General features: G+C 42.6%; 1 protein-coding gene across 1 annotated transcript in view; it reads left to right on the top strand.

Annotated features, from left to right (window-relative positions):
- The window catches only part of lhfpl7 (LHFPL tetraspan subfamily member 7), a 78,992-nt gene that overhangs the window by 10,980 nt on the left and 45,594 nt on the right, over positions 1-22,418 (top strand). The window contains exon 2 of the mRNA XM_066695758.1: positions 8,079-8,217. Within this exon, the coding sequence (XP_066551855.1) occupies positions 8,079-8,217 (139 nt within the window). The remainder of the gene's footprint in view (positions 1-8,078; positions 8,218-22,418) is intronic.

Raw genomic sequence — 22,418 nt, 5'->3', positions numbered from 1 at the left:
AATTGTGACTGAAATTAAAAATAAAAACAAACAAAGTCAACAAAAAAAATGAAAATATTGACATATTAATAAATGTATATATAAATGTTTTCATCATTTAATTTCCTTATGAAGGGAGTTGTGTCGGGGGGGGGGGGGGGGGGGTTTAGAGATGTGATGGGTAATTAAACCCCTGAAAAGCCTGATTATTTTTTCCAAAACGACAACAACAACAAAATCAGCTTTCGCAGGTGATCCATCTTGCGGCCCCAGTCTGTGACAAGGGCGTCGTTATTAATAGGCACCACACAGCCATCCGAACAGTTCAAATGATAATTTCATCTTTGATCTGCCATTTTGATGTATTATTTACTGGAGAGAACGGAGAGGATGATTCAGTTCTCTGTTCCCACTTCCTTCCATGCTGGAGACCCTCCCCTGAGACGATAACATCCATTTAAGATAAAGAGAGACAGACAGTGAGAGAGAGAGAGTTTCAATGGCTGAGTGTGCAGGCCAGACACTCATTGTCTGTGGTGCTACCAGCTGTGGCAGTGTATGAAATAACGATAAAAAACAATATGGGTTGTTTGGGGGGAAGGGAGGACGATCTGGGGGTGAGAGGAGTAATCTCTGTATTTTGGGCTCAGCCAGTGGCAGTGACTTCAGGGAGGCCGCACTCCTCAGATCATATCCTCCAGGACAGCGATCCAGCAGGTTTAAGTCAAACTTAAACCGCTTTAGAGCGGAGAGGAAGATGGGTTTGGTTAATTTAATAATTAGCACCATTAACTAATTAAGAGCTCAGTGGAATGAATAATTAAAAGACCCCATGGGGCTCTCGAGGGTCAGATTTTGGTAGGCTGGTCTAGCGTGTCTGTCCCCCCCCACGAGACCAGCATTGTGGAATCATCTGATTTTGATTTGATTACTTTTTTTTTTTTTAAGAAAAGTAAACATGGCTTCGTCTTGACAGATTTCCTTCTCATGTGGTTTTAACGGATATAAAGCTCGGCAGTGCTCACCCTCGCACTGTCAGGTAGAATATCTGCCAATTGAGTCTTTGAAAAGCTTTGGAAAACTACTAGTTACAGCTTATATCGCCAACAGCCACATATGGGCAGCAGTGTGTGATTTAATCTGGTATTTAATTCAAAGGACCTAGGAAAAGCCACAAAACAGGTGGCCAATTTGGCCCATCTTACTCTGGTGGCTTATCGATCCAAAGAATCTCATCAAACCTTTCACGAAGTGAAGTCACATCCTCAACACTTAGAGAGCCTAATCCAATGATAGGACTCTGACACGATTACGGTGCACTACAGTGTGGTTGGTGTCGTCTTTTTAGAGAGGAAAATCATATCTGAAAAAGGCAGAAATACTCCAGATGCCGCATGTGGCTGAGTGTAAAAACAACGCTTCATTAAAACGTCTCGGATGGCAATGGAAAGACTTTCAGAAACCTGTTGTGGCAAACGGCATGTTTCAGATGCTCTGCTTTTGAAAACCATTGCTCTGGAGAATTGTTTTATTTCTTTTTTGTCTCTACAAAAGCGTTTTGTGATGTTGGGAAATTCTTGGACACAGTAACAGAAGTTCATGACTTTTGAAGAATTTTGAAGTGTATTTATTTCCTGTGTGGAACATTCTGTACTCATTGCTCACTCCCCAGCGATTTCAGTCTCTGCTCCGTACTGGCACGCATCTTAAAAAACGAACACCTGTAAACCCTTAGGTAAAGTTAAGGATAAAAACAACTAGGAAATGTACGTTCGGGCGTCCAGTGTGCAATTTCTGTGACTGTCAACATTTTGTCGAGTCTGAAATCTGGCCAATTTTGTCGCCCACAACACAGTCACAGCCTGAGAGAGAGATACAGGTAGGCAATTCAGAGAGAGAGCTGTAAGGCTTTGGTATATTAAGCCAGAAAATGACACGGTAAACCAAAATAGTAATGAAAGTGAACGCGTCATTCCCTTTCTTGTTAATGTGGGATCTGTGTGGCAGTGAGGCTGGGGGGTGTCTGGGGGGAGTTCATAGAGAAGTCACACTGCCTGTGCATTCAGTCTCTCCCTCCCTCCCTCCCTCTTTCTCTGGCTGGAGGCTTCCCTGTGTCTGCGTCCAGATGGGCGTGATGGTTGTGTGTTGTTATTGACAATGACAACCAATGATTTCATTCTATTGGTCATGGGTTCAAATGTGGTTTCAAAGCCCTCTTTTTATTTATTTGTTCATTTACTTTACACAAAACATTGTATTACACCCACTGTATGTTGGTTTGCACACTATGGGGTGATTTGTTTTCTTCTGGCCTCTGGATACCATTTTCAAACATATCTGTACCTCCTTGAATTGCCTTTTCATCAGCTCCTGTTGCAAACATCTCCCCTTACCTTTTGTCCAATTCCTTCAGCTTGATCTCTGTTTGTGATCTCAGTTCTCGGTTATTTTCAGAAACTTTTCCTTCCTCTCACTCACTCTCATCACTCAGATGGACACCCAATGTTCTGTAGAAGTAATGGCAACTTCCGAACTGTCATTTCTAAATTATAAAAGACAATGAAATACAGGCCGCTTTGAGTGTATCACACGGGCTGCCCCTGACGATAACATAACATAATATATGTAATGATGTAAACATGCTGTTTTTAAGGCCTGTAAAACAGGAATGACTTCAGTATGCTACAGATTAAATCAATTTGGGCCGTCAGCCCTGCCTGTGCGAACACACCGAGGTTTGCTTTTTCACACTGTAACCAGAGACCCTCCTTGTTGTGAACATGCCTTGTTTTGACAGCTCCTCCTGTGACTACCTTTCCTTAACCGGCAGATAATTACCTTCACTCCAGCGCACAGCCCGAATTGAGAGCTCCTCTGTGCCGAGAATCATTTGTCAGAGTTGCCCCCCCCCCCCCATCCTAGCCAGGACGGCTTCCTTATGCTGGTGTTTTCAGGTGACAGTCGATCATCGTTAAGAGACAGGTGGTTTCATGCAGGTACGCTCTGACGTCCTGCTGAAACAATCCTCCCTGCACAGCCTGGCAGGTTACACGCAGCCCAGGTAATGAGGTATGAAACGGCCTTTTTGCAAGCAAGCGAAAATCGCATCAAAGAACAGAACCGAACAAAGCCCCGGGATGCCAGAGAGTTACAGTCCACGGCTGCTGCACTAATTCTTGGCTTTGTGTATACATTGCATTTTTCCATGCACATCCAAGTGAAGAGTGCTGCATGGATCTCACTTTGTAGCGCACGATTTAGGCTTTGATTGTTAGAAAATTGCACTGGAACCTGACTTTTTAAAATGATGCTCCATTAGTGGGAATGTGTCTCTTGGCTGAGTCAGAGACGGTATTTCTTGGTGACTGGTGGGAGAGGGGAGGCCAGTATCTCGGTGTGGAATGGGATGCCGTTAGCCCAGATGTTTTAAGTGAAGAGAGAGGCATCGACAACCTCCTGCATTCCTGTATTGAAGCCCAACTGAGAGATCTAGTCATGGCCGTTTCTCTGAGAGGGGTATTGCTCTCTCTGTGTTAATAACCAGGGATAATCTGATTCTTTCCTGTTTTGCAGCTCCATCCGTGGCTTTGGATTAGCCCGGCATCAGTCTGCGAAGGAGCCGGTACAGGAAGCAGAAGTCAAGAGGAGACTTTACTGTGATTGTTATTGCATTACCTACTTATTTACAGATAATGTGGGTCTCCAGCAGGAGGATGGGGGGCACTAATAGCACTGCTAACCACAGCCGATTGGTCACGCTTGTTTCTATAGGCTGTTGTGCGGGAGTTTTCTGGCATGGTACACTGTGTTCTTTGTAGCGGCTTTAAAAAAGGCTTAAAACCCCAAACAACAGATGTAGTTTGCTATAATGAACTCTCATTTCTTTCTGACACAGTCATTTCATCGACCCAAGCTCTTTAATGGATTTATTTTTTTGTTTTACATTTAAACTGAATGTAGAAAATAACAAATATTAACTAAACCGGTTCTCCGACAGAAATGGGGAAAACGTGACTAGTTTTGCAATAGGTTGCAGAAATTGTTTGTCTGTCGGGAGAATTGTTTTCGTCTGTGCGGCTTCCTCTGCCGGGACTGTTTGTTTGGCCAGAGTCCCCTCGCGCTGTTGATTTTACAGTGTGTTGAAACCCAGTTGTGTGTGCTTGCCAGGGTTTGGCTGATGGGGGACTGGTGCATTTCACCACAGCGCTGCTGCATGTTGTCTCAATGTCTGTAGGATATCATCTGGCAGTTAGAGCTAATAATTTTGCAATTTTCATCAATTTGAGAAGGGGAATAGATGCAGTCCCTGTACCCTAACTGCAAGAACTACTCATGTTGTAGATGTCTGTTGGGGGAAAAAACACAACGTCCTACTTAATTTTCTCTCTAGAGAGTCAAAGTAACTCCACATACACTTCAAGGCTTCTGATTATCAGCGCTTTCCTTTTTAAACTTAATTAAAGGGTTTTCATGTAGTTTAGACCTGGCAGCTATTTCCTGAAAAGGTAAGCATTTTTATTTTCCAGCACATCTCAGTTCTCACCTGCTCCTTGTGCTCTGCTCTGAGCTATGAAAGAGTTGTGGAGGTACATCTGTTTTTTGCGAGACGATGGTGCTGGAATGTGTTTATATTTCAGAGGGATAAATAGCTTGTTTGTGTTGGAGGAAGAGAGGTGTCTTTGACGCTTTTAATGTCAAGGCCCTTTCAAGTTCCCTGTGATGTGGCACTATTACTAATATGAGCAAATCTGTACGACCATGAAATTCTTTATTGCCATTCAAGAATACATGGCTTTGGGGGGAGAAAAAATAAGTAATCAGGATTTGAAGATTTACTGAGGTACCAATATGAAATGTGGCAAGAACATTATTGCTCAAATCCCATGTTCTACTTCTGTGCATTAGACCATTTATTGCTCTCCTTTTGTGCGGCAATATTAAACAGATCTCTGCCGAAACCCAATAAAATATTACTTTTATGGCGGGTCTCATCCCACCTCAGTATTTATAGAGTTTAAAGACTGTTTTTCATCACTCATAGCTAGTGTATGGTATCTCTAATATCCCTGGATCAGATGCCCTTCTGCAGGTTTTGGCGTAACGGTGACGGACTCACTTTACGGGAGCCGGTCACGAACCGCCGAAACTTTTCAGATTTACTGGGAAATCTTGTGCCTGGAGGGAAGGGAGCTGACTTTCATTTCCAATGTAAATCCCTTTTACAGAAACTAATGAAACTGTAAATTACCCCCCCACCCAGTAATAAACACTTCACAAACCATGAAAAGGCCAGAAACCTGGGTGGGTTCCTTTTTATAACATTATGCCTTTTACGGCCCTAATGCTTAATTCTATAATAGATGGAAAGGAATAATGAAGCTTCTGGATGTGCCCCCCCAACACACCCAATACATTTTTGTAATGAAATATAATATGCTCCAATAAATCTGGTTTCCTGCTGAAGTAATTATGTTGGCTGAAAACCTTTCTGCCTTGTCTGAGGTTTTATACTCCTGTTCGCAGTGGTTTTATTATTGCCGTTATTATTTATTTATTTATTGATTGTCATTAGCTCCTGTTTGGATCTGATTTAGCATATCTGATTCTAAAAGACCAGCAGAGACGATCACATACCGAATGGATTTATTAACCCATGTTTATTTTTATTTTAGATCAAAATAACTGATAGGTGTAAGAAATATCTCCTTTTCTAACGAGGCTGTGCTGTAATTTCCGGAAACGCAGGGCCTGTTGAAATTAAAGCAATGTTATTGGTTAAATGATGCTAAATAACCCAAATCCCACCTTTATCCCACTTAGCCATATGTAAGAACAGATTAGAGAGAGTAACATTTCAATGGCTGACAGCAACCTTTTTATATCCCCTACACAACAAAGTAAATTAAAGTCTGAGAAACGGGACTTTTGCAAACACAGTCATACATACTAAAGACGTGCTAAAGATTTCAGATCAGTAGACTAATAACCCCCGGCCTTTGGTTTTAATTCCTTCTGCGCAAAGTACGGCTTCTTAATTAAAAAGTTATTATGCTGTAATCTCTGTGTAACTGGAATTTAAGTGCCTGCTGTTGAAGGTTTTTGTTTCCGTACGCACGCTCAACCCTTGCGTTCATTCATCAAAACTTGTAAGGAACTAATTAAGAGCTGTTTAGAGACCCATTTTTTTAAGCTCTTGGCTGTTTGGTGCTGGTTTGGTACAAATTAAATTGCAGGCCCTGGGCGACAAAATGCTCTTGTGACAGGCCTCTTAGTTCTCCTCTCCCGCCTGTAGGAGTTTTTCTCCCTCTGTAATGAGGGTAGAATTGTCTCTGCCGATGTTTCAACAATGCTTCAGAACCTAGAAGCTGCTTAAACTACTGTGCATCTCCTGGCCTTGGCTTCTGGGGCTCCACGGGCATTGAACTGAAAACGAAACTTTGTATTCTGCCAAATCGTTCATTTATTTGTATCAGTGCATTTTGATTTCATTTGGTTGTCTGCTAAAACAATTTTGATGTGTAATTAAAAACCAATCAAGGAGCTCTTAACACACATTAGCAGGCAGTTGATTTTAGGGCAAGGAGAGCCGCCAAAATAATAAGTGCGGCGTGTGTGGATTTCCACCAGGTTTCCGATAGACCTAAACCTATCAAGTGCAGCTTGAAGGGAAATTTCAGCCCCAGCCAAGAAATTATGCAAACTGTGGTAAACAAGCTCTCGTACCCCGTTGTGTAATATTGCCATTATTGTGGTTTTTCATTCTGAATTCATAATGGGGGAGTTCAGACAGGGATTACTGAACTAGAAAGAACTAGAAAGAGACATTCCTGTGCATACATGAATACCGTTTGAAGCTTGAAACTTTATCGTTTCTTCACGTGCTTCCATTTCATTTATGTATATGTATGTATACGTGCATGTATTTATTATCTCCACGACCCTGCATGGCTTTCCAATATCCGAGGTGGATGGGGTGAACTCTCACCATCATTAGCCGGCACTCTGCGGCGAAATGGGACGTCACCAGTCGTTTTGCGTTTGTAATCCACAGCTCCTTTAATTTTAGATCCACTCACCACTGTAAATTATGTTTACGAGAGTGTAGCCTGTGTTCTTGTAATGTGACGGCATGGCGTCAATGTAAGGCCTAGGCGTAGGATACAGCGGCATCACTCGGGGTCTAAAATAATTTAATTTATTATTTAATTAAATGTATTTGTTATTTTTATAAAACCTGAGAAAAAATAATTCCAATTACTAGGGCTGTACTTCATTGCTAAGTACATTTTAATGAAATCCCCTGTCAGGCTTGATTTCTTTGTTCATCCCCGGCTCCTTCTTTCTCTTAATTTTTGTATCTGTCAGTCAGAGTGTTGAAACACATCGAAGACGCTTAATGACACTTGTATCAGTTGCATAATTCCCCTCATGCATGTAATACATTCACCATTATCGCCGCAGTTAGAATGCTAATTACTCCTGGGACGCACTCCCAACCGGCTGAATAATATTGTTCGATTGGCTGTCGAATGAGGAGGTGGCTGCTCATCAAACGCCAGACGAAAGCCCTAACGAAGAGCCTGCGAGATCAAACTCCTCAGCAGAGAGGGGCGAGGCAACGACTTCATAGCTGGGAATTTGCAAACCAGATGCTCCGCTTTGGAAAGGGATTCTGTTAATCAGTGGAGCAATCAGTACTGTGTAGAAGAGATGAAAGTTTTTGATCTTATTAGCTGCTTACTCTCAAGTCCATGAAAACAGGGGTGGGGTGAGGGGTGGGGTGGGTGGTGGGTGGTGGGTGGTGGGTGGGACACTCAAAAATGTCTGTAAGCTCTGTTTGTTTCGTGACTTTCTTTGCCGCCTTGGTCTGTTCACTCCCAGACAAACATTCCTGGTGTCTGCTTTATAAGCTTGTTCAACAGGAGCTGCTGGGGACAATTAGGCATGTTGCTCCTGGGATATTTCTCTTCATTCATTTCTCACTCAACCCCAAACCCAATTTTGTTTCTCAGAAGTTCTCTCTCCGCTCTGGGGTCCCGCACCCACGTGGGACCAGCTCAGAGCCTGCGTCTGACCCACGTCTTGTCTCTGTTTTCCAGACCAGTGCGGTGCTGTGTTCAGGCGGCTGTGCTCTCTTGGCGGTGAGCTCCCTGCTGGCCATCGTGACGGTGTTCCTGCCCGGCGGAGCGTGCGAGCGCAGGGTGTGCACGCTGGCGGGGTACATGCAGACTGCGGCAGGTGAGTGTGAGGGCAAACCAAGCCCAAAACTGTGAACCCCTCTCTCCCCTCGCTGTGCCAAGCAATTGCACTGACACACCTGACACACCTGTGACACCTGAATATATACATTACCACGATGAAGTACACTAGGATAGCGTTGGGTTAATTTAATTCATTTTAGAATAGCATAGAGGTTTTGACTTCCCTGTCAAACCTTTTTTATTTAGCTTGATGGTTTATTTTTTCCCAGCTGCCAGTATTAAAATATCGTTCTGCTCATATTTAGCAAGGGTATGCTGGATATCACCTTTTAGTTGGTTGAGTTTAGCCTTCCATTATTAAATGATACAGTTTCTAATCAGACGTGACTGAAAAGCCATGACTGACATCATCTGACCTGAAGATTTCATCCCAGTGTTTGAGTAGTCGCGTTTGCCAAATATGTGTCGTGTTGCAGCCTGCATATATTTGCACCAGATGCTGTAATTTAAGTGATGTCTTCCCCTTCTGAAATGAAATTGGCCGAGGATTTATTTGAAGTCGTGATTACGTCGGGCGGTTTGTAAAGATTAAAATGCGTTTGTCTGACCGAACAAGAAAAACGCCCCATAAACGGTTTGATATCAGCAAACCAAGAAAATCGGCAAACTATCCACTGGAAGGGTAGCAAGTTGTTTTCTTTTTAGTACCAAAATATCTTACCCTGGGTTAAGACATATCTAAGCTTTTAAGCTAATAGGATTTCAGTAGAATTTACAAGAAAGACCGGATACTGAATAGTGCACACTTTGTCATTTTTCATTAAAGAAAAATGACATGAAAAATAAATAAGCCTTTTTTCCCCCCTAGGAGCTGTACTGGTTTGCCCTTGACAAAATAAAACCACAGTGTTCTCTGAGTGTGCGTCTGTACATTGGTCACAGACCCAAACAGTCTTAAAAGAAGTGAGCTTTTTTGTGTGCTTGTGTTTTGATAGTTTGTAAAAAGATCCCAAAACAAAGACCAAACGCCTCAGCAGAGGTTGCTAGGAAACATCAAGGCGTTGGTGTTCGGTCGAACCTCGAGGAGTGATTTACTGCACATTGTACACAGAATATTATACCTCTTTAATACAGGTCAGCGGTTCAGGGAGTCCATGGCTTTCTTTAATAAGGCCCTGCTTTCATTTAATAGGAAAGTAACGCAGTAAACATTATCCGGCAACAATTTTCAAGTTTAATGTCCCTTGCATAACCCGAGTAATAGACTTATCGCCATTCTGCCCCCGATTTATGAATCTAATTACTGACGTCTCTTAAAATTAAATCTCACGCACGTCTGAGATCTCATTCTTATAATTAAGAAAAGAAAAGAAAAGGTCACAAGGTGAAATAAGTAAATGTAATTCTGTATACATATGAAAAAAGCTGTTTGTGTCCCCATACCATGCATGTTTAAATGCTCCAAGGGCAGATACAGAGAATTAACATCTCGCCAAAGGATATCCTCTGAGATTGGCGGGGGTTAAGAGTTGACCGTGAATCTCAACCACATTTGTGTTTACTTTTCCCCTATGCCCTCCTCTTCCCAAGCTCAACAATAGGTTTCTTTTCTCAGAAGCTATCTGTTTTCTCATCGCCTTGCAAGTCGAGCTCTTAAACTTCAACGGCTTGTTTTGCTGTATTGGATGTGATGCTCAGATACCAGCGACTGCAGGTGGTTAGATATAGAGAATCGGGAGATCGGGCCTGTTTCAGAGAGTTACTGTGTGTGACTTTCATTCATAAAATACGATTTTTGTCTTGGGCCGCAGTCTCCTGTAGCGTTTAAAGAGTCTTCACTCGGTGGGGGGTTAAAATAGCACTGGTTTACTTTTTGATATTCAGAGAACTGTAGAAAATTCCTTAAATAAAGAAACTTTGATTTTTTTTTTTTTACAAACCTCCGCAAAGCCGAGCACTGGCTAAATTGGATTTGCAGCAGAAAGAACAGCAGCTCGAGTTAACCGCAGATGCCCAGGGGTATTGAACAGTGTGTAAATAAATTTAAAGTAGGGGGAAAAAAAAAAAGAAAAGGCAACTTAAAGGCGTATTGACAAATTACAATTTATGAAGACACTTGACTTGCCTAATGGTCTGTTTAAACTTGGGCTTGCCTCAGTAAGCACTTTATACAGCTCCTCTAATATCAATTCACTCTGGATGAATTTTGATTTCAATTAGGACAACTCAAATCGGATGAATTCATTTGCAGCCCACAGCTATATTTGAACAAAATAAAAATGCGAGTGAGCGCGCTGTCTCCAAAGCCGGAGTGGCGGCAGAAACGAATGAGAAAACCGTTAACCGGTCGCCATGATATCAGATGGTTTAACTGGACTGCAAACCGAATGACGGCCAGGCTATCTTGTATATTGTTAGTACCCGGTGGTCTCCAGTATTAGTCTAACAGAATGAATACCGGACCGAACCTGCTGTTCAGAGGGCTTGTCCATATCATTATAAATCCAGATTACATTCCCTAGTATAACTGGATTATGCTAATATTCACAAAACCCTAAGAATCCAAAATAATACACAATCTCTGCGGAGATGTACGATCTAGGGTTACCAAGCCACAATAAAAAAATATTCTTTGAAGCGTGCCTCCATCTAATTGGAAATGAAAAGCCATTGGTAGCTGCTACTCCTCACAAGATGAGAATTGGTGACAAATGGACAGATACTCCACACAGAAAAAAAAATAGATCAAAGATAAATCTTTTTTTTTTGCTTTGTTTTTAGTGTGAGTTCTTTCCATGATTATAGGTGGCAGGTCATTACCATATGCCGTGTGAAGTGTGCGGCTAAATCAATTTTTTTTTGTTCATTTTTATTTGGCTTTATTTTTTTCATGCTGGCTGCTCCATAGTCACAGGCCAGTGGAAACTCTGTGTTTCTCCCTGAGAGGTGGGGGGGGCAGTGCGATGTTGAGTTCACCCAAGCAAATGAAACCATGGAGAACTGCCATGCCAATGCAACTGAAATAGCCCTCTTATGAAAGCAGTGTAACACCCTTCTATACATTCTTAATGTCTAGATGTTAACTCTTTCAGATGCTGTCTGGAGATCTCTGAAAGACTTACCTTAAATTGATTGAATGGGTCTGTTTTTTTCATGAACCTTTGCTTTTATAAGTTAGTTTTTAAGTGAATAAAATGGATTTAGCTGAATTAGATTGATTCCAACCTTGTTCTAGTCTGGTTTTCATGCCATGTGAGATTTTATAAAAAAATCCAGAATTAAGAAGGTTTGTGAGTCATTCTGAGTAAGTAAGTATGGCCCCAAAATGTGCTATATTGGTTAACTCGGATAAACAGAAAAAATAAAGATTGAAGGTACCAGTATGTGCAGGTGTTTGTTAACCTGAGTTAAAACAGAAGTCTTTTGCTTTGAGATGTTGCTTAGTTAAGTCAGAGAAGGCTGTGACTTGTGGATACCCTTCACTTACTGTATTACAACACATCACAACACTGAGAAATGTTATACCTGGTGGTGCGTGCCTTTAAACTATGTGAAGAACCCGCATAAGGAGTGATGTTTCTTTGTCCTTTGTAACATTTGTTTGTATGATGGTGCTGGTACCTGCCATTCCTCGGTAAAGGCATAAATCTGCCAAGTGTCACGTGACCCCACCTTGTTTTTGCCGCTCCGAATCCCATTCCTCCCTCAGCCGTAAATTACACACTAAGCAGAGTTGTTGCTCGCCGGCGATTCTGCTGCATGCGCTGGAACCCTGCCTGTTAGGTTTTTGATTTTGCTGAGAACGACATTGTAGCTTCCTTCTGCAGGAGACCAGTATGCAATTATTGATTTAATCTTATTCTTAGATATCAGTAGTTTGAAAAGATAGACTGAGGTACTGAGAAGCATGATACAGTCTGCTGGGATGGAAATCTTTTTTTAAACGGCATAGTGATTTAACAATGTACTTTTAAATAATCTTAAACGTCTATTCATTGGCATGCAGGGATACAAATCGATGAACCTCACGCCTATATTATACTCGGGATGTTTAGTCTGAATTGTGATGCTGCATTGTAGTGTCACCCCGGGAGGGATGTTGAACACCATCGACAAACCCTCTGCATCGTTTATAGCCCAAACCACAACCCTAGGCAATGCCATAATGTCAAGCTAAACACATACAAATCTGCCCCCAATTCAATGGAGCAAGCAGAAAAACAACCCTAACCTTAAGGAAACACTAATTTTACTGAGGACTAACCTCAGAGAAGCATTGCCATTGCCTGCTTTGGATTTCCCTTATCGGTGAGATGTAGTGTCACATTACCTCTGATTAAAACTGAGTATTGAGCGGTGGCTGGACTGCATCCACTCAGTGCCCCAGTCTGGCCCGGTTCCACAGATTAAGGGCTCTAGATATGCAGTGCAGTATCCCAGCCAGAATGAGGACATGTCAGTGTTGGCTCAGGTTTAGAATAGAATAAAGATGATTGACTGAGGTGCTAATTAATTGTCATTTTGTCTAGCAAACAAATCACAATAATGAAAATGGAAAAACAGAAAGATGAGTTTTGATTAGGGATAGAGATAACTAGGGTTGGAAATAGTTTTACAATTGCATTTTGGTTGTTTACAGAGCATTATTTTGCGTAATGTAGCTAAATTTAGAGATGAAATTAGGGTTACATTTTGGTCTGGGATTAGGGAGAGACGCCATCCGATCGAACTGACTGAAGGCAAAATGAAAAACAATGGCTAAATAACAGAATTACACAGTGTGTCGGGATACAGGAGACAGTAAGGAAGCTGGGAAACAGTCCTGTCTTGGAGAATCTATTCAGATGGACCATCGTCTCTGGATGCGGACGGGTTTGATGATCGATTCTGGGCATTGAAACGTCTCGTGTACAAACTCGTTTTGCACACGGGATGGATAGTGTTCCTGTTTGTAATGAACATACTGATATTGGGGGCCACTGTAGACCTCTCTCTCTTTTTACAGTTTGGACTGCATTTAATAAAGGAATAAAAACAACAAGGGGAAGAAGCACAAAAAAACTTTGAGATTAACAACAGCAAAATAAATGCTTGCTTTGTAGATTTTCTGCAGTGGGGGGTGTTTATTTTTCATGTTATTCTAAAAAAGGGGCTGGTAATCGTACCCTGAAATTGTGGTGGTCTAAATGCAGAGAATGTTAAATGAACCTGAGGAATCATGATAAGAACCTGGTCCACCCCACCCTGAATAAATCTCCAGCCCGTGTTGCCAGGTGTCAGAGAGGAAGTACATTTGTCACTATGCGATTTATTAGCTTTTTTTTTTTTTTTTTTTTTTAGAAGTGTGTGCCCGACGCTAATGCGTTTTGCTCCCGTCCGCTTATTGTGCCAGGAGCACACCGATTTTTCATCTCTCAATAATGTATTGTCTTAGATTTGCAGTTTGATAGACTTGCCCACTTTCTCAAACACATTTGTCAAGTGTGTGTACCAGACTTGTTAAATATTCTCGAATCGCAAACCGTTTGATCTCCGTTTCTTTTGATCTCGGCCTCGCTAATCAGGGGCCTTGCTGTCTCCAAGATCGACTATCTCCAACCTTCTGCTAATTGGCCATCCTGCTGTTTTAACACTACAGTAATGAACTCACCACACTTTCTCGGTCGTAGTGTGTTTTTTCCTTTCCTTTTTTTTTTAATTATTTGTTGTAAGTGTGTGTTTTTATTCAGGGGAAATCTCGTGTTTGTTTACTTCGAGCACATCGGTGGACGATCTACTTTGTTTGCAGTTCTTTACCACTCGCATGTTTTGGTAAGAACGTGCTTTACAAGGCGATCGTGTTGCAGATGGAGACTTGTTGAGAGGAAAAGCAAGCCGATATATGTAAAGGTCGACATTATGTGATGAAAACTGACAGGACGGTTGTGGGGCCAGTTTTAAAGCGATCGGAGTGATGTTTAGACATATAAAAGGGCCAGAGGGTTTAAGACCTTCAGCTTCAGCCTGTGTTGCCCATATCTGTTTAAAAGCACTGTTTTCCCGAGATGCATTTCCCATTAACCGGAATGGATGCCTGATAAACGCTGAGGGTTTTACAGCTGTAGAACCAGCCGCAAGGTTTCCAGTGAAAGTGCAGCTGAGAGGGTGGTTACACACATTCAATCAAGCAAACGATATTTTCTGCAAGTCACATGGCAACCCAGAAATCACACGCCTGCTTTAGTCACCCACAGTCCACATCCTGGTCCCGATTTGAGAAGCTGGCAAAGCACTGAACTGAGGTCCTCCCTGCCCCCCACCCACGAGGCCATCCTGCAGACCCCACTTTATGGTACCAAAGCACGTTGTATGAGTGCTGCACTGTTGCATTGAAAATCGTTTAATTAGTCCCCAATGCGGGGTCGTGGGGGAACTTTTTCTTTAGTGTGGGAGAGAGAGAGAGAGAGAGAGAGAGAGAGAGAGAGAGTGAAAAAACAAATGTAATCCCATTGCGATATAAGTAAAGGATTTACTTGAGAAACTGATTGATTTTTGCCAAAACAGCTGTTGTATAAGCTCGGGTCTAATGATATGGAAGCCATTTCTCCTCCATTCTGTGTTCTTTAGGGGAATCTGGAAACACTGTGATGTATAGGCTGCTACAGTTGTGTTCAATAACTAATTACTGTACCTTAAATTAAGCTATGTGGTGTTTGCATTGTTTAGTTTTGTTATTCCTTGGTGTTTATATGTTTTTACACAGACAGATCCCGTGGCTTACAGTAGTGGTTTTACTGTTTATCAGGCAATGGAATGTCTTTTGAAAGGAAAACATCCTAAATTAATTACGCTATAAATAATTAATACATCAAACTTTTAAACCATTTAATATAACCTACAGTTTAGTAGAATGGTAGTTGGGTGGGATGGGTTAAAACTTGACAGTCTCTGTGGTCTGTTTTTTTGGACTTCACATTAGAGAAGAAAAACATTATAAATTATGGAGCTTCTCTTTGCCTTTGCCAAATACTGTCATGTTAGTTCGGTCTCTGAAAGCTTCATTTACATAAACTGAATTTGTGTTCCATAAATAGATGAATCCAAAAATTGGGCCCACATGATAATAGAAAGAGGTCAACGGTTGTCATCAACACCTGGATGGAAAGCATTTCAATTTCCTATAATGAACAAATTGTGTGTTGGGGTAAATTGCTGTGGGGTGGGAATTTTACCCCGCCAATCTGAACAAACAGCACTGAGTAAAGCTGAGGTAACCGCCCCAACTTGTCTTTGAGGCTTGTTCAACACATCTGCTCTATCTGGCTGTATGTTTTTGCAGGCGAAACGGTGAATGGTTTGTGTGGTTTTCCATAATTTGAAGCTGAAACCGATCTGAATGTTTTTTTGTGCTCCGCTCCGAGCCCTCTGCGCTTCTTGGACTCTGCTGAAGGGCAGTACAAGAGCCGCAGGCAGATCTCTCCCTGTTATTTGACTCGAGTGGGGAAGGGGCCATAAACACCCTCCTGAATCCTGGTGCGGCTCAGTCTAGACTGCATTGTGCGGCGGCGTGTGAAAGAAGCACTTTGTTCTGGGCCCTGGCCGCCATGGGGGCCGCGGTGGGCTGTGTTTGGTGTCTCGGGTGATGATATTGAAGCCCCAACAGAGCGCTGGCAGGTAATATAAGCTACTGCGGTGATAAGACTGCTACATTAAAGTGGGCCGTAATTCAGAATTATTATGACAGGAGTGTGTGTGTGGTGGGGGGGATGTATGCGCTGCACAAGGCGGGACTCAACACAGGTGTGCAGAGTCGGCTCCTGTACATTCCTGCCAGAGATCAGCAGCTGTTGATGGAGGCTGTGAAGTTGGTCTCAAAACTGTGTTTGGATTCATTCGGAGAGCAAGTATCTGGGTTTCAAACGATAGTGTCATATGTAGCCACGTGTTTTGACTGCCGTCTCTTCAACATGCTTTTAAATGTTATTTTTATCGTTCACACAATGGCTGGTCCCTAGCCTTGGGGGCCGCCCGGGGGAGACACCACCTCACAGGGGCCCTGATTGCAGAGTCCTCTTGCGTGCGTTTAGCACCTTGAGGTGTCACGATAAATACTGAAGAGCTGATCGCTCGCTCTTTCACAACCAGTGAGTCACTGTCCCGTGTGTGTCTTAGATTACACCACACATTGTCAAGCAGGCAGATCAGTCTGTGTTCATCGAGGGCTGGAGTTTTAATTTAACATGCTATCTAATTCACCTCGATCATCGCACTAATTTCAGAAGCGATTTCTCCCTCCCCTCCCTTGCTCCATCTCTTGCTCGCTCCGTCCGCATATTCTGACTGATTTCAAAATTAGATCGATAGTTTGACTGATGAGGCCGATCAGATGCAATCTCCAGCCACCGGAGACTCCAGTGGTTCGGCCTGCACCCGTCTGGAGGAAATTATGAAGTATCTCTCGGTCTTGGCTTCTCATGCACAGACCGCACCTCCCCCTCCGACACCCTCCCCTTCCCCTCTTCCTATATCATGTCCATTCTGGTGAAAAAAACATCTCTTCACCAGAATGGCCATGAGATAGGAAGAGGGGAGAGATGGAAAAGCCTTAATGAGCTCAGCCCAGGCAGGCAGGAGATTAAAAGTCTTCACTTTGTATTCCTGGGCAGGCCTGCTTGTGTAGCCGTGTCATGGGCAGGTCAGGCTGCGGTCACACCATTCTGCGGCTCCGTTTCCAAGGGACGTCTGAAGCTTTGCTACCATAATGGCCGACTTCCCCCACACTCCATATTGGCCCCTAGGTTTGACCCCTCAGGTTCTGTGCTTATTATTTTCTCCTAGTTTTATCTACTTTTAAATGATCTCTGCCCTCTCTACTTCTAGCAAAACGATTCTGTGTTCTTGTCATTCAGTTTCAGGCGAGGGGTTTAACTCTGTAACATACCTTTTGATAAAACACCTGACTCACACAGCCCCATTCCTTCTTTCTCTTAATACTGAAACACTACTACTTCACAGAGGATTTTTTCAGGGCCACGTTCATCATATTTGGCTCCTCTGCCCTGTAAAGAGAAACATGTATACATAAAAAAAACTCTGCCTCAAACCTGACATTCTTATGTGTCTCATTGGGGCTGATTATGGAAGAAAACATTTACACATTTACACAGCGGCCTTTTTACTGATTCCAGGGAGTTTTAACTATCCAAATAAAAATCACAGCACTGAACTGCTACCAGCAATTGGTTGATTCTTCACAGACTCATTACCACTGACTGGACCTTGCTGCCAGGGTCCGTAGCCAAAGCCGACTCTTCACCGCAGCCGTGTGTTTCTGGTTTTACTGGAGGGAGAGAGAGGAGAGGGGTGGGGGAATGACCTGTCTGTGAGTTTTCCCTGTTGCTCTGGGAATCCCTGAGGGAACATAAGGGGTCATGTGGTACGGAAAGGCAGGTTTTACTTCCCCAGACCAGCAGTTTGGTTCAGCCCTAATGGCCGGTAGCGGAAGACATTGAAAATAATGTCTGGTAATGTCCAGATTGATCTGTTTGTGAGAGAGGGTGAACTGAAGGAGACTGATAACGACCCATTTAAAACAAATCATAGTAAAAAGAAGACAAACCCCAAAATAAAATCTAATACATTCCACATAAAGCACTCTAATGTACGGGAGCGCAGTAACATGGCCATATAGAATCTCAAAGTGGTCCTTTAATCATTAGCAACCGTGCAGAAGTCGGTACAGAAGTGCCTCGGGTGCTGAATTCCTGCGCTCCCGAGAGGTCGCTACCCCATTAGCAGGGCCTAATGAGTAGGCTGCGTGCTTGACTAAGGCCAGGCCGCGCGGTGGGGCGGTCCGATGAGCCCGTCGGTCTGCGGTCATTCCGCCCCAGTCCCTGCGCCCTGCCGCTCTCCATCACACGGCCTGACAGCCTTTTCCAATATCCGTGGGGCGCGTTGCCCGTCATCTGTGGCTGAGGGAAGGGGCTGTTAAATTGCTGAATGCTAATCCCCAGCCTCGGAGGGGCGGTCACGTTTACACGGGATTAATTGCATGTCAGGAGTCATGGAAGGTGGTATGTGTGCATGTCTGTGTATGTGTGTGTCTGTGTGTGGTGTGTGTGTGTGTGTGTCTGTGCATCTGCGTGTCTTTACTGTAGTCTGGATGGTTTTCCTACTGTGTAAAATAAGGACATATACGTTTTATTTCATTTTATATGCATGGTCCCTTTGTGTCAGCAAACCCAGTCCTTTTCAAGTGAAGTCCAATGTTAATTTAAAGTGCGTAGGAGCAAATACACTGTACACATCCACTGACTAGAAAATGAGTTTTGTCGCCAAGAAAAACAACAACACGATTGTGCACGTCTACTGATGACAACCTATCACACATTCTGAGGTAAATATATTCTGCTGATTTAAAAATAGGAGAAACAAATCCCCACTTTACTCTCAGATTGCTGTTGTAGCTCAATAGAATACATGTAAGAATAAAACCCATAAAAACAACTAGCAAATAAAAAGAAGCTACTAATTTGATATTCCTAATCCTCATCATATTCGAGGGCTTCTGGCAAAACCGTTTCTCCGCTCTTTTGATGATAAAGTCCAACTCCCACACAACTCGGAAAACAAGTATTGCGCTCCGAGAACCGAGCAGCTAATACGCTGGAGCAGCTTAAATCTGTCAACATGGCGAGACGCAGTGCGCTGCTTATCCCAGGATCCACACATCTGAGCGCTCCTGACAGGAAAATGACACTTTCCTCCTTTCTCTAGCAGTTTTCATACATCATTTACAATATAGATACATAATCATCTGGTGTTGCCGAGGAGACGAAGAGGGCAGCTTCCCTAATGAAAAATTCACATTTTAATGCTTTGCTCCATTGTTGAGCCTTTCTGTTTGAAAACCCTGCTTCGTGTGTAAAAACTAGGTTCCTGGCAAAGTTGATTTGTTTCAAAGACTGTCAGACGATGCACAGTGAAGAATTTGACTCTTTTGTCTCTTTGTGACATCTTTCATAGTGTTAATAACTTTCCTGTTAAAACTTACAATTTGTTTTGTTTTTTTGTCTGTCTTCATTTTCACCTCCTTATGTCCTTTCCTGAATAACCAGGAAGCTCGGCAGCTGTTCTCTTGGCAGGAATAAATGTGTCCTGATCCTTCTTTTTTGTTTGTTTATTAATCATTTCACAATGTTCTTTGCTGTGCTATTGTAGATTTAAATAAGGCGAACTATTTATACATTCTGATTTGAATCAGATATCAGAACCCCAAAAGCTTGGAGGGAATGTTTATGGAAAAAATCCTGGAAAGGAAATCCTGGTCAGTAAAACAGGAAGCTTTCAGATATTGCTGTTAACAATAGTCTTGCCAAAACAATTGGAGCATATCTGTGCAAAATACAAGCATGCTTTCCTTCTAGTAACTCCAAAAATATTAGTTTTTCCACAACATCTGTTTAAAAAGTGCATTGTTCTAATTGGTTATTAGCTTGTTTAATTTGAGAATTTTTGTAACGAGAGATTCCTAGCCAGTGGCAAATCTGAAATAGTTGTACATCCATTTCAAGGACAGCGAAGGGGGTGAATACATTTGCAATACGGTTTAAAAAGAAAAAAGAATGAAAGTATGTATATTTTCTTTAGGATCAAACATTAAAATGTCCGATTGAAAACTCACACTAAATCTGTGATGTCTCTGTTGGAGTAATGCTCTTGCACAGCTATTGTAAAATGAAAGCCTAGACAAAGACATTAGATTGTGCTTTTTTAAATTAAAAATAGGAACAACAACAACAACAACAAACAGTGCATTCAGTATTACAAAATCAATTTGTTTTATATGCAGTGGAACAATTATAATTAAATCCCATTGTGTGCATAAATTCTAACAAGGCCTTGCACATCAGTGTTTCTAGTGCTTAATATTGTGTGTCTGCCGCAGTGCGCTTTTTCAAATTATTTCAGCAGAAAAACATAAAAACAGAGTTTTCAACAGCCTATTGAATCACATTTCAGTCCTCCTTCAAAAGATGTTTACAAATATCTAGACTGACTATGTATAATTCCAGACAAGTTTTTAATTTTGTTTTAATATATCCAGATGATTGTATTTATTTTTGTATATGATCTGAGGAACAAGACAAAGGAGTCTGATTAAATTTTTGGGTACTTGTGAGTCTGAAAATTTAAAATATGCATCCGCCACTGATTACCCAAGGAAAGCTGAGAAATTAAAGTCAATCAGGCTGGTGTCTTGCTCTAGCGATGTCCCAGTGGAGGTTGAGACCGTGGCATTGCTTTAATTTATGGTGCTGTCACTGGGGGAAGACAAATTATTTGATGAATGGTGATGCAAGCCGTTTCAATTTGCCACCTCTGCTTTCTCTCTGGAGAAGAAAAGACGAAGGAAAAAAGGTGACTCGTGCTTTGTCTACACTTGGCCATTCTCTGCCAGCTGTGTCTCTGGTGCCGTGTTTTAAATGCCGCTTTTATACGATTATTTATTTGGCTGATGCCTTTATCAACGGGACCCTGTTACTTTGTATACGTACAAAGTACCAGGAGGGGCTGATTTACAAAAATGCAGGGCACGGCATTGTGTGATTAGCTGTGCAAATATACTGCAGGACACAATAAGAGCAACTGAGGTGAAGGAGATGTGATACTATTACACCACACATCTGGTTCATCCTCTGCTCTTATGGATGCATGACTAGATGAAGGTCCTTGATTTTGTTTGCTCTGGCAAGACTTCCTTATGACATTGTTTCATCCTCTTTGTTTCTGTTGGTCACTTGTTTAGGTTCATGGGATCTCGTCCTGATTATTCTTGCCAAATAGCTGGACCGTTTGAGGTTTGAATTATTTCTGTTATTTACTGCTGCTGTAGGATTGCTCGTCTGATTTAGTTGTTGTTTTTCTGTTTCCTGTCAACAATGCAACCGTTGGTATGATGGCTGTTGACGTGTGCTTTTTCTTCCATTTTCTTTTTTCGAAATGGGAAGAGGTTTTGTATTACGCTGCCGTGAACTTGCCATTATTCAGAACCGTATCCCGAGGGTACGGAGGTGATGTGCAGTGAGCGTTTCAGCAGCTTGCCTGCCATGTGAAATCTAAGAGTGCTGTGAAAGTCCATGGGAAAGACATGGGTTTTCGGGGTAGGGATGACTAATGCACGGCAGCAGTGTTTGCGAAGGGAGGGGTATGGAATAGGAACATGAATTAAAGGTAGATTTGTTGCCTTTGTGCGGCACAATACAACCAGGAAGGTCACACGTAAACTTCTGAGGTGTAGCCGTTTTTGCTTTACCTGTACGTCTTATAGTTTTCTTATTGTTGCCGTTGTATTTTGCCCCGCCAAACATCTCCACCCGAACCTGTTTTTCCTGAATTCAGAGCAAAGGGAGATCATAATAATGGTGTTCATATTCCTATAATAGGCTTATTCATGTTCATATGGTATTTTTTCAGGAAGCCAACGCGTTGCCACAGGAACAAGAACAAGAATGTGGCGGTATGGTTTGATCATTGGTCCCTGGGAGCGCACGGGCAGTTTAATTTCAAAATGAAACACCACGATCAGGGGCTGCGGTGAAGCCGCTTGGGTTGCGTGGCTACGTGCTCTGCCTTATGTGGTTCCCGCGTGTTTGACACCGACGCAGTCATAGCTGCAGGTGATTCAGTCAGACTCTGCTCACTTCTCCTACACAACGGTGTCTCAGCGGGCGCTTTTCTGTAGCGTTAGGTTCACCCATAGAAGTGCCGCCGAATGAGATGAGCGCACCGTGGCGTACCTTGTCAAAGCCCATTAAGCGAGCACAAGAAAAGCAGATCTAGAGGCAGACCTTGCCTGGCACACTTCTTGGGGAAAATAGCTGTGCGTCAATGCCTTCATTCTCCTCTCCTCATATTAGTGTCTCGTGGGCAAAACCTGGGAGAAAAAATGAAAAAAAAAACAGAAATTTTGACACAATTACACCATCACGTCTCCGCCAGCAGTGTGGGACTGATGCGAGGCGATAGGTGAGCCGATGAGAGCTTGAGCGTCGCTGGCAAGCCCATCAGCCTTTGTGTTTGGTTATTCTTTTTTTTGGACAGGGGGAGGGAATACACAAGCTGGCAAGTCGCTTAATTCTCTTAATGGAAAAGTCTAGTGCTGTCCACACACAGTACATTTTAGACTTTTCTTCTGCCAGACACCAGGAAGAGTGCTCAGAAGTCTTGTTGCCATGACAAGGCTGGTGGTACTGAGCC

This window comes from Amia ocellicauda, chromosome 22 (assembly GCF_036373705.1).
Source record: "Amia ocellicauda isolate fAmiCal2 chromosome 22, fAmiCal2.hap1, whole genome shotgun sequence".
In the NCBI taxonomy this organism is placed as follows: Eukaryota; Metazoa; Chordata; class Actinopteri; order Amiiformes; family Amiidae; genus Amia; species Amia ocellicauda.
This window is presented reverse-complemented; position numbering and strand designations above follow the sequence as displayed.